Below are 13,209 nucleotides of genomic sequence, written 5' to 3'. Positions count from 1 at the left end.
AAATTGAAAACTTTGAACATTATTTATGTATCAAGTTTCTATTATAATGTGTTACTTTATTGTTTAATGAAAATTGGTTATAGTACACTTTATATTGTTTGATGACAATAGTTCTCGCTTATTATAATTTAATTGTTTGATGACAATTGTTTGGCTCTAGTTGCGTAAGTATATAGCGCGATTGAAAAACTTGCGACTGCCCTCGTACACCATTCTACTCGAAGTCCCCTTTTTGTTCTTTCCGTTAATAAGCGTTGCCACTGCGCGTTACTCTCTTGCTCTCTGTGTTATCGATCATTTTAGTTCGCTGATCTGGTTCATTTCCCACATTTATACGGTCATAAATGCGGCATGCAAAGAAGATGAAGAAGGAACCCAGACATGCGTACATCACTTTTCAATAGCGGGGAAAGTAGAACTTATGGAAATTTAAATAATATGTGGTCTGCTAAGATTAATAATCATAAAGATTTGATAAATTGCGTAACAAATTTATTGTATAGTTCAATGAAATGCATAGTATGACTTTTCTCTGAAGAGCATAAAGTTTGAGTAACTTACAAAAAAAAAGTTATTAGATAATGAATTTGATTTAACGCAGGCAAGGAAATAACCATGTCATCACCTACTTTTAGGGTCGTACTAAGACTATTATTTTCGCTTAGAACTCTCAATTTGATAGACACTTCTGTGAAAACGGCATCTGCAAGTGTAGCGACCACTCGAAGTTTATGAACACTCGATGTCAGTGCCATGGCAGCTGTTCCAGCCTTTTCGCTTCCAAAAAATCTGGCGTCGCGCCGTCTGCAAGTGGAGACAAATAATATGAGGGGGTGGATATGCTTTTGGTGCAACACCCACTGGCGACTGACATTTCATAATTTTTGGCCAGCGAAATTAAAAGACAAACGCCGGAATTTTTGGCCCAACTCGACTTCGTTACTTTGTTATGCCAAAAAATTTGCCTAAAACTTTCGCACACCACCCACCGCCCACCGCCCGCCAGCGAGACAATGGCGAAAAAAGTTAATTTGGCAGCAAAAATGCAAACAACCAGACGGAGCGGACACTTTAAATAGCCCAAAACAAAGCGGCGGTGCACTGCGTCATACTTTAGGGCGCGGCTCGTCGGCATTTTGGCAAAACGCCCACCGAGATTGTTGTTTGTGCTATTTCGCTGGCTGTTTTGGTTTTGGGTTTGTTGCCTCTTTCGTGGGCAAAAAGTTTACGACTTTTCTTGTTTGCCGAATTGTGCAAATTAAATTTATGTGCGCTGAAGTTTTTTCACGCCTCTAATTGGAGTGCCAGTGGCCTGGTTATGGACAAACATCGCCAGATACCACGGGGCGTATGAGCGATATTGGGGTAAAACTTCTGAGATTTCTTTGTGCAAAACTTTTTGTGGCCCAGCTGCTCGCCACTCATGTCCAAGTATCGTAGGATTTTAAACAAACAAATAAGCCAATATCCAGTTGAATTTAATAATAAAATGGAACGTGATAGGACAACCAGGGAAAGCGTATCTAAGTTCTATGTGCATTTATCAGGAACATACAAAACATATGTAAATAAACATTCGATTGTTTTTAGATTCTCAACACTTACGAAATATAGTTTTAACTTAATGTCACTTGTCTTATGTCACTTTCAGAGGTCCTGAGATGTTGGTGGCCTTCCATTCCAGCCCGTTTTCTGCGCCCTTGCAGCAGGGCATCCCGAACCGAGGCTTCGAACTGGACGTGGACATCCTCTTCACCGACTCCGACTCATTTGACTTCGCGCAGGGCACCAAGAACCAGTGCGAGTTCCACATAAATGCCTCGAATCCAGGTGAGAGGGGTATCCGCAAATGAATATGAATAACCGTAATTAATGGCAATTAATGTGGGGCTCAGCTGCAGGTGCAGGTGCGGCAAACTTTCCCGAAAGGAGGGACACCATCAACTGGGTCAGCATTTTGCATTACCCATTTCCACTGCTCACAATTCGCACTTCTTGCGCAACTTTTACGAGTTATTTCTTCCTTATAAATGCAAGAGTGCTTCCTTTTCTTCGTTTTTTTTTTTTACGGGGAATTATTATTTATATTGCCTGCTGATGAATGTTTCTGGACGGAGCACTTCGCTGACTGCTTAATTGCCATAAAAACAATCAGATGTTGAAAGCCAATTCCTTGACGTATTTTTGCGACGTGGTGTAAACAGAGCCATTCGGCGAGGTGTCACATTTTAATGGACGTGGCCGCAACCATGCAGCCTCTATTAGCCTTTGGCTCTAATCTAAACAGACTAAATGAGATTTTAATTAAATTCATGGCCAGACGAATACCCAACGGAAACCCGAGTCTTAAGCTGGCCAAATGGCTTTTCAGGTTTGACTTGATGCGGCGGCCAAGAAGAAAAGTATGAGTAATTGCTTGGGCAGCGATAATGTTCGGGATGGATTTCAGTCGAGGAGTGGGAAAATTAGATGCCTGTGATGCGGTTCCTTGGGTAATTGGGAAAGGGGAAATATAGATAATTTCAAGCTTGGTGAATTTATTTATGCTCTCCATACTTATTTTCTTGGTGTATAAAATCAGGCTGGTAAATTTGACTAGAACTACATTGAAGCTAAAAATGAACTCTTTAATTATGTAAAAAAAAGCTGAAGTACCCCCATCCTTGTGGCCACATTAATTAACATTCGCCACTAACCGAAGGAGTTGCCTATTCTAAACTTGTTTTCATACGCCTCCCCACTCCCATTAACATCCATCTCCGCCTGCATCTTTCACCTAAGCTTTCCCCTTGACTTGGCTTCTCTGGAATTTCATGCTCCCTGGTCAGCAGTCAGCTGCATTTAATTGAAAAATTATTAAATGAAATTTCAGACTGCCCTACTGAGCCTCTTGGGTGCCAGGGAACTGGAAAATGGAAAGGATCTCCAGAACCAGAAACGCTCCATCAATTTAGTGCAGCAGCCGCAGCGGTGGCCAAAAGTAGGCAACGCCATGGCAGCCGCTAATGTTCATTAATTTGCACTTAATAACTTTTGAGTAGATTTTATTTTGCTGGCCAAGCCGAAAGAGCGCCGGACTTTTATTATTTTCTCCACCGCTTTTTTATCTCGCAAAAAGGAAAGAAAATTGAGGCAGCCCTCATTTAAAATTAGTTTTTTGGTTGAGCAGGCAATTTTGGAAGGGAAAAGTATAGGGCAAATCAACTCGGTCCTAGTTTACTTTCCTCCTTATTCCTTACATAACAGTTGTCCGACGCCTTGTTGTTCTTGTGCTCATTAACTTGCCAGCTTATATAATATATATGTACATGTATATATATGTAAGTGTGTTGATGTTGTTTCGGTTTGGCTTAATTTTTGACCGTTTAACTTTTGTGAAATGCTGTTCATCCACATTCCCCATTCCCTTGGCTTTTTCAATTCGACTTGGCTTAATGCGTTGGCTGGGAAATCCAGCAGATGTGCCTGCTATCATTAGGCCAAAAATTCTAGGTGGGTGGGAGGATTTTTAGCGGCGATTTCGTTGCTATATCCATCATAGTTATAATTCAGACGGAAAATTGTAGCTGTGTATTTGAAAAAGGGATAACTGAAGCTGTAAGCACCCAAGACCCGCCACGAAATAATCGCTATTAATTTTATTATCCTAATAAAAAAGGCGAGGCAAAGCATTAAAGTTAACTTATTGAAATTCTTATAAAAAGAAAATAAAATCACTAATTCCAAATGGATAAACAAGCGAAATGCAATAGATTCTAATTAGAAATAGCAAACAGCATTCCGTTAAAGCGAGTTGTGACCGAAATCGAAAAATGCCTTAAATACTAGCAACATTTTGCGGCACGTTCAATTAGTAAAACTCGGCGTATGAAACATTTATTTATAACAGCCAAGGAACCACGCGGTCTGAATGCGTGGGTGAAGTGGTGAGGGGGAGTTAGAAGGAGTTGGCCAACAATTCGGGCCAACAAGGCGGTATAATTGTTTTGTTATCGACACACGCACACACACCCAAGGCCACGCCCCGTTTGCGTGGGAGGGGCGGCAGCTTTGTGCGATACAAATAAATTATTAGGGGGTGCAACATGATTTTAATTAAAGTTTTAACGAAAACCAAATATTTATCGTTTCATTTTGCTTCCATTTGTTCGCTGTGTGCGGTTTTATTTGCGGCCCCACTCCGCAAAAAACCCCCCTTTTCGCAAAACACAAACAACAACAACATCATTAAGCATGGGGAGGCTAAAATTCAATATGCATTTGTATTTGAATATTTGAAATTTCAGCCAGAGAACGGGCGAAACAAGGACAATTTATTATGAACAACAAAGGTCATTGCAATGTTATACATACCATAATCATCAGTGTGCGGTTTTCAATAGAATTCTCGTAGAATATTCAACGCAAATAATGCGCTGGGACCACGCGGCGTATGATTAATAAACTGCAGATGCAAATGCAGATGCAGATGCTTTGTGTGCAGAAGTCCGGCTCGGGTTTCACTTATTGCGTTGATTACGTAACTGAATCTGTTGCATATTTAATTTGGTTTGATTTGGCCATAACTTTTTCAATTAACTTTAATTAAATTCGCAACTTTTCGCCCAGCCAGTGAAGAAAACCCTTTGGCTCTGTGGTGTGTGTCGATTTTAATTACATTTTGTTTGCTTGCATTTTCCGCTGACAGCCCTGCAATCGTTTAAAGTACGTTTAAATCAATCGCACAACAGCGCTTGCCAAAAGTTCTTGGGTATTTTCATAGCCATTGTCATAGCTGCCAATTGTCGATCCAATTATTTCCTAAAAGGATTTATCCGTCAGCCAAGCGTTATCTGACCCAATCAATACCAATGCTCAATCCCGTCCGGATTCCCTAATTAGTGCTAATCAACTCCAGCCGAAGATCATCCCGTAAGCATTGAGCGCCCACAAAAGCGGAAAAACTTCATCCTGCGCATATTTAACATGTCCATTGCCATGGCAACTTGTTCTCACATCTAATGCCGCCAATCAAAATTGGGTAATAAATTATCCTGCATGGAATCGCTGTAAGATTTGCTCAAATCATTTATGCCAACTAAGCAGGAATACACAGGCTGCGATGGAAAACGGGCAATCACAGATGCCGAAAATTTATGACCCAACGAACCAAGGAACACATTCGATTTATGTTTTGGCCATGGAAACGATTGTAAACATTTTATTAAATAATCAGCAAAATATAGGATAGGAAATACACTCGAGTTTTAATAAAGAATGAGTTACAATTTTGAATGGCTTGATAAAAAAGGCTGAGATTAAAAAGCTTTCAACATTCGTATTTTAACCTTATGTGACAGCCAGAGTTTCGACGGGATTCCCTTGCTAATTCCGGAAAAGTTGTTTTGACGTTTTTCTGTTCATTGATTTACGGATTATTGTTGATGACATAGTTGGAGGAATTGCCAACTCGCCCCGCGGAACTTAAGTTTCTGCTAACACCAACCCATTTACCCATTTCCCGTGCCAACTTCAGCCATTTTTTCAGCGCCGCCCCCAGCTGTTGTTACACCTAAAGTTTCGCAAAGTTTTTCAGCAAACTTTAAGCAAAACCTTTCAATTTTCCTGTTACTTTTCCCTCGTCTCCCGGAACGTTTGTGGGAATTTTCCTTTTTAATTTCATAAAGTCAACAGACGAAAACAAAGAAAGGGAAAGCAAACAATGAAGCGTGGAACGGCGGCAAAGACAAAGGAACTTTTATTTAATGGGTTGGCGGGGGAAGGTTGGTTAGAATGTAACATGTAAAATTAAAGGTGTTTTGCGAAATTGAAAGGACGAAAGAGCCACGAAAAATACCCACAAAATTAGCTGATCAAATTGTGTTTAGTACGCTAATTAACAACATCAATTAAACAGCATATGCGTGAAGGGAGGTAAATAATTAAATTCCAGAAGTCGGTTTATTCTAGTCATTTTGTTTAAATCATAAGTAAGTTCTTACATTTCTTTCCATTTTTAAGAGATTTTCAAGTATTTTCCATACCTGAAATTATTTTGATCCTGAATTTTTAAATTTTTAAAATTATATATAATAAATAAGCAAATAAAAACCTAGGGAAAATATAAATAAATACCGAATAGCTAACAATTAAAACCTATTTGTGCGATACATTGATATCAGCTGGATTTTCCCGGTTTTCCTCAATGCTCCCCAATGGGAAAATCGAAGCAAATGGGTTTGCGATGTCGGAGAAGCCGGCGAATATTTGCTGTTTAGTTTGCTTATTGAGTTGCAATTTTGTTTGCAATCAGCGGATGGGAAGAGGAAGCTATTGGAAACAACAACCGAGTTGGCCAAGAGGGGCTGGTTGGAGGCGGGGGCGTGGTGGAGCAGATGATTGGCAAACAACAAATTAGCATATTTGCACATAACGGCAACATTTTATTTGCATTCGAATGTGTGCGAGAGTGTGTGTGCGTTCGCATGTGTGTATGCGCTTTTATGTAATATCAATATTTAATTTTGAATTTGTCAATGGATGGCAAAATTCTAGCAGCTCTCTATTAACTGTGTGCCATTTTTTGTGCGATTTGAGTTTTAGCCAAATATTGAAAATATTCCAGCTTGCTTGCCCGAAAATAGCCAAATTGCTTTAAAGGGCTATGGTATAACACGTTCCATCTGGCCCTCTGAAACCTTCGGCTTTGGTGCAACCAAACATTAATTGGCTGAAAGCTTTGGCAACTTAATTTTCCATGGAAATTAATTATTAGGGCAAACAACCAGAATACGGAAACATGGGGCATGCCCCTGCATATATTTATTAAGCTACTTTCTGCCCCCGGCTGGAAATTTCGTAAATTTCGGTTTGGCAGTGCACAAAAACATAATTAACTTGGTGATGCATACGCATACGCATACGTATATTTAATCAGCGAATGTGGTGGCCAAATGGGAAAGCGGGCTAAAAGCGAATGTTTTTGTTTGCCACACATTTATTATTTATTACGTTTAATTTGCTTTGCGCGCCGGACCAATCATATTTCGCTTTTCGGCTTGGGGTTTGTTATTCTTGTTTCACTAGTTTTGGCCATGGCTAAACTTAAAATGTTTATTTTTGGTTTCGGTTTCGGTAGTCAATAAACAAAATATGAAATCAGTAGGGAACTTGGACTCCGACGGCTAAAAGGATAGCGAGTAAATTAATTTGAATTGAAATTAGCGCAAGTATCCTTTATATACGCTTTTTATAAAAATTAGCTGAGCCAATTAATATCCCCTTTAAAATCAGAACCATCTCATTCAAACAGGCATCCATCCCTTAATTTAAATTAAACAAAAACATATATATGCATAGAATGCTGGGAATTGGCAAAAACATGCAGGGAAAAAAGGGATCGTCTGGCGCAGTTATCAATTTAATGTTGAATGACCATTAGGCTTATGGCGATTTACCACCGGCAATTCAACAAAAACCAATTCAGCGCCATCAAATATGCGTGACAATCCATTAAGTGATATATACAGTATTCGCAGTGGAGCCCACTTGCATTTTAAATGGTCCGCTCCGGTTTGGAATAGTCTCGATTGGGGTTTGGTTTCGGTCTGGCTAATTGTTTGAATGTGTTGAATGTAATGCAGCATAAAACGAAAATAAACAGCTCCACTTGGCCAGTTCGCCATGGGCAGATATACCACACTAACTATATACATAACACAGCCCGCGGGACGAGTTCTATTTAATTTGCGCACTCGCCGGGGTCCGAAATGCGAAATCGAAAAACAGCAACCGCGGCGGCAATCCAATCCAGTAAACAATCAGCGGGAAAAAGGACCCTGAATGGAAATGGAAATGCTACTCAATCAGCAATAGTTGGATTCCAGGACCAAGTGCTGCCTTTCCACCCGCAATCAATAAAGGTAACACCCCATAATTTAATGCCCCAAATGTGTTGCGACTACATTTTGCGGTTGCTGGCCAAGGCAAAAAATACAAAGCCAACGTGGCCGTGCCACCAACATTTCCCCACCGCCGGCGGCCCAAATGCACTCTAATAATAAATCGCAGAAATAACCATTTTATTGCCAGCGCTTGCGGTTTTCCTATTCCAGGTGTGGGTATGCGTCCAGGGTTCCCAGGCTCACAAACACACCTGTCTGCGCAGTGTTGCCACTCGATAGTCGCACTTTATGGCCAGCTGATAAGCATATCATTATTATTGCTACTATTACGCACCCACACAGTCCTGCCTTGAATTATTCCGTACGTGTGTGCGAGACCATATAGTGGCCATATATCTGGCGGGTCCCGATGGCTATGGCAACTCTTATTGTTGTAAGCCCACGCAGTCAGCGCAAATGTGTCGAAGCGAAATTTATTACAGCCGACTCGTGCAACTGAAACCAGATGAGTTCCACCGGAAGTTAGAGGTGTGCGCGTGAGATTGTACTTTGTTCTTTTCATTCAGGATGCCACAAGATACTATCCGATGTTCTAAGAAGAAACCTAAATAAAAAATCGAAGGAATAAAGAACCATTCTGTATAGAACATAAATCCATAAAGCCAACAAACTTTATTAAAGTAGATGAGGAATTAAAGAATTGCCTTCTTTTTAAAGAATAATTCATTATAGAACATCCAACAAAACAACTTTATTAAAATATAAAGGAATGACTTCTTTTTCAACGACAATTCTGTAATTGCATTTGCTTATGGTACTTGCACGATATTAGAAGTACAAATATATTTCATGGCTAATTCAGGCTTTATTGCCATCTCTAATACTGAGTGCTCCTGGCCATCTGTTAACTAATTCACATGCCAGGGCCGGAATGGCCAATGATTACATTTCACGTGCCATATGCATTTGCTAGTCGCAAACACTTGTATCCCTGCATATGTGTATGTAACTTTCATGTGGCGAGTTGTCGATTATTTTGCGCATTTTAGTTGCTATGTGAAATCACAATTCCCCAGCGAGTTGAAAAATGTTATTGGGATTTCTGTTGACAGTTTCGACTGCAAATTTTATGAATGTTTACTTCAGTTGATCCACTCTGCGCCAGAAGGGCCTTAAAAACCATACAGTCGCCTGCATTCGAAATGCGAGTTAAATTTGATTTGTATATTTCAAATGACAGAAATGGAATGAACAATGGATTTGCGGTTTCAAAAACATTGTACGTATTTAATATGGCATACCTTTCATACACGACGCCCGAATGTAGGCAACACTTTTTTGAAACTCCCATCCAGCATTCGCTGCTCTGGAGGCGCAGCTCATGTTTAAAGGCCACTTTACTTTTATATGCCACAGCCAGCGAAATGTGACAATAAAACTCTCATAAAAACGTATTACTTAGCTAGGACTCTCGCATACAGTGCACTAAAAGAAATAAGCTACTTCTTTGAGTTGTTTATATTGACTGTGTTATCTGCGTATCATAATGATATGTAAATATAAAGTCAATGTAATAAATGCTTGGTTCTATGTCTCTCCTAACCGTTTAACAATCATATTCAAGAGGAACAACCCACTTCAGGCTTAGAAACAGCATTATTTTCCACGATTCTCGAAGTGTATTCAAGTGTGAGGAACAATCCTGCAACTGGCTTTATTCCTCAACTTTTCCCCAGCCAAAAATAAAAAATGATGAGGAGAAGAAAAGCGGGCTCAGTGGGCCGGCAACTTTTGCCTTGTGGCAGCTGCAGCTACTTCTCCCTCCAGCCTGCCACTCGATGCGGCACGGCACACATCAAAAGTCTCCTGGCCTCTTTCGCCGGCAAGTTGGAAAAGCTGTCGCAGCGGCTAGAATCGACGCAGGTGTTATCATCGATACCGTTGACGATTGTTTCCTTTATATCGACTGGCACTTCAGCCAGCCACGCTTCTCCCATTCCATCCATCCCGCTCCCCCCATTTTTCCGCATTTTCCAGCTTTTCCTGCTGGCGCATTGCTACGAAACGTGGCGACTTTTGCCAATTGAAACGCCGAGTAGATGTTGCTCTTGCCTGGCTTCTCCACTTTTTGCGGCGTTGTTTTGCTCGCGCTGCCTTTTTTAATTTGTCACTTGAATCAAAAGTTGCCAAAGTTGTCCCAGGCCGAAGCTGTGTAGCTCTGGGTTTTGGTTTGCTCTGCGCGTTGTTAGCCTGGTTTGTTCCACGGCTCCTTTGTTGCCGCTTCCTTTTTGCCCACTTTAATTAAAGCCGAGAGCCGGAATTGCGGCATTAGGCAACTGCCGGAGCTTTAACATTGTATTCGGCGCAAATGCTGAGCAAAGTTGTCTGTGATTAATGAAAGGGTATGGCCAGAAATTAAAAACAAGAGATTAGACATGAAGGGAGCAGCAACAATGGAATGCATCGCCGGGAACTTTAATTATCTTAAAAGCAGGACCAGGCAAATTGTTGCCAAATTAGTTACAATGTGTTCACACATAATTTATTTTAATTATTTCTAAAATAATTCTTTTGGTATACAGTCCGCCCAATTTCGTAATCACTATCCGCATACAGAGAGTGTGTAAAAACAAAGGGAATATCCCCCCGCCAGGCTCACATTGTAAATTAACCTAAATCACGCGTAAGCCGCTTGTCATACAGCGTTCTTAGGACATATTAAAAAGTCGGCAAGGACGAGGCACCGAGCTCGTCGGTGTACATAAATATCTGTATCTATATCCTATATATGCTATATGTTATATACACGCCTGCATGAATACTATAATCTCCTCCACTCACTCGCCTGATTTTTTTTGCCCCCTTTCCAGATGATGTGCTATTCTCGCGGCGCGGCCGCATGGGACGCATTGTGAGTCCGCGTCACACGCTTCCGCCGAATACGACATGCACGTACCACTTTCACGGATATCCTGGTGACCTGATTTGGTTATCGTTCACCAGCTACAATCTGCAGATCCTGCAGCAGGCGATACACGACAACAATACGCTGGGACGGGTGAGTTGAGTCGAGTTTTGCTGAGCGTCTGTGTTTGCGCCATAAAGCGTTTAACCGAACGGATGTCGCGGGACGGGGATGGGTATGCACTGAGAGAAAATGCGTTTTTAGTTGAGTAAGGTCATGTGAAGCATTGATATATATTTGAGTGATTAAGTCAGTCAATCTATCAGGGTTTCGATTCCTGTTATTGGATCTGCTCAAAAACTATACATATATGTCCTTACTTATTTAGTTACATTAATTTGGAAACATTTTTATAGAAAGCTGTAATAGAATATTCTCAAAAAAAGAATATTAAATTATACCGCTTTTAGCATAAGCTTTGGACAAAGCCTTGATAGTTCATCACCTCTATTATAAAATAAGAAATTGAGATTTATACCATTTGCATTTAAGATATACGTTCTTCAACAAAGTCATTGTGAATGCATTGAATTAATCCTTAATGTCATCCGCTATTTTGTCCAGTGTGAGGATTCTGCTGCCGTTATAGTTAACCGTTTACATAAATGCATAAAATTTGTGCCCGTGGGAGGGATGCAGGCGTATAGAGCTCGGGGAAAGATGGGTGGATGTGGGCGAAAGTGGGTGGTTGCCGCTCGCATTGTCTCTTAAATGCACTGCGTCTACGCCAGCGGCGTCTCCTCCATTCGCCATTGTCTTGGGCTCCCTTTGGCCCCACCTATAGCTCCAGAGCCCCCTACATGTCTTGCTATTAGTGCCAGTCGGTCGACACTTTGTCTCTGCTGGCCAATTAAAAATGCAGCCATAGAAATGCGCCGTATAAAATGTATAATTAAGTGAAAGCTTACGCAACTCCTAACGAGACATTTTTAAGTCTGAAGTCCGCCCGCCAGCAAAGGCAACTGCGTCAAAATGCGGCACAGCCAACAAAATCAAGCGTCCATAATAATGTCCTGTCATCTCTTTCTACGCTCGTCGCGCTGTCTCTTTCTCTGCTGCAGAGCAAACAAATTGATACGAATAAAAAAGTTCCAGGGCAATAACGTCAAGTAAACACAAAGGTTGTAAGTGCACTTTACTATAGTTGTACTATGGAATCAAACTGTAAAACACATCTAAATTCTAGTATTCGAAATACATGCAACTTAGTGGGCATTTTTCTTAGTGCTCTCATCATATCGGTGTATGTGTGTGTGTGCATTTTAAATGTTCGTTGTCGCCTGCCTAACGGTCCGTGAATTGTGTCAAGGTAGAATGTTGAGTTCGCCAGGACGAACTGCGCTTAATGTCGGGTCAGCGGGTCCCTCAAAGGATGAAATGGCGCCCCCTGTCCCCAGATAACTGAATGGTCATTTGGGCTAGGCCACGCGAAAGTGCATTCGAGTTGCAGGTTGGAGAGTCCGCGACAAGCAGACCTGATTTTTATTAAAGTGCGGTGATTAAGGCTCAAGGTAGCGCAGAGCAGTGAAGTATCATACCTAATATCTCTTAATAATTTATATGGAACTTGCCTTTGATAACTCAAAGTAATCATGACAGAGCACAAAGAGTTCGCATAGTAGTTGCAAGCATACTTATATTTTACCTTAAATATTTTTGTATCTTTCAGTATATAAGTAGTTTCTGTTTTCAAAATCCTATATTTAATTTGATCATTCGAGTTGAAATTAAGTAGAGTTCACAAGTTGCTCAAAACTTTTTGAATTGCCCTTGCAAAGGCAGACGAACTTAACTTTAAAGGCCAAAATCTCTAAGCGGAATCCGCTGTCAACTTTCAAAGCTGCTTGTCTGAGTGCTCCGAACTCCCCAACATTTTCCGTGTGTTCGGTGGGGCCAAAGATCACAGAATGGAAATAATAGAAGGTGAAATGGAATGATATGGGGGACATGTCAACGCTTTGCGCGGTCTCATAAATGTCGTCGCATTACAAGTATTTCCAGGATTGCTCCACAGCCACTCCAATCATACCCATTCCGAGTCCCACTGCCATTGTATTTTTATTTCGTCGGCGAGTTTTAACTTTGGTTCTTAATTTAAAAAGTTTGTTTTGCCACGGTTTCTCTTGTGTGCTGGTGGTGGTGCTTGTTTTTTCCATTTGTTTCTTTTTTATTTTAGAAAATTCACATTCACTTGTTTGTGAGCTTGTCGTTATCCACGCTCTCCCCCCCGCCCCAAAAAATGGTATCGCCCACGTTCCAATGACTTCAGTTCGCAGTACCTGCTGTTTTTGTTTGCGTCACTTTGCCTCGCTGTTACAAAATTCATGAACTGTTTTTGCCGATTCCATTCCAGTACTCCCA

General features: G+C 40.9%; 1 protein-coding gene and 1 long non-coding RNA gene across 2 annotated transcripts in view; one reads left to right on the top strand and one right to left on the bottom strand.

The window, feature by feature from the left end:
- Window positions 1–13,209, top strand: part of LOC6619346 — a 67,113-nt gene that overhangs the window by 40,787 nt on the left and 13,117 nt on the right. The window contains exons 9-10 of the mRNA XM_032718650.1: window positions 1,652–1,830; window positions 10,754–10,941. Of these exons, the coding sequence (XP_032574541.1) occupies window positions 1,652–1,830; window positions 10,754–10,941 (367 nt within the window). The remainder of the gene's footprint in view (window positions 1–1,651; window positions 1,831–10,753; window positions 10,942–13,209) is intronic.
- LOC116801082 lies at window positions 476–1,695 on the bottom strand. Its single transcript, XR_004361767.1, has 2 exons — window positions 1,606–1,695; window positions 476–804 (listed from the first exon to the last, which is right to left on the bottom strand). It is a non-coding gene; the product is annotated as an uncharacterized LOC116801082 (long non-coding RNA).

This window comes from Drosophila sechellia, chromosome 3L (assembly GCF_004382195.2).
Source record: "Drosophila sechellia strain sech25 chromosome 3L, ASM438219v1, whole genome shotgun sequence".
NCBI lineage: Eukaryota > Metazoa > Arthropoda > Insecta > Diptera > Drosophilidae > Drosophila > Drosophila sechellia.
The sequence above is the reverse complement of the archived record's forward strand: the minus strand, read 5'-3'. Positions and strand labels throughout refer to the sequence as shown.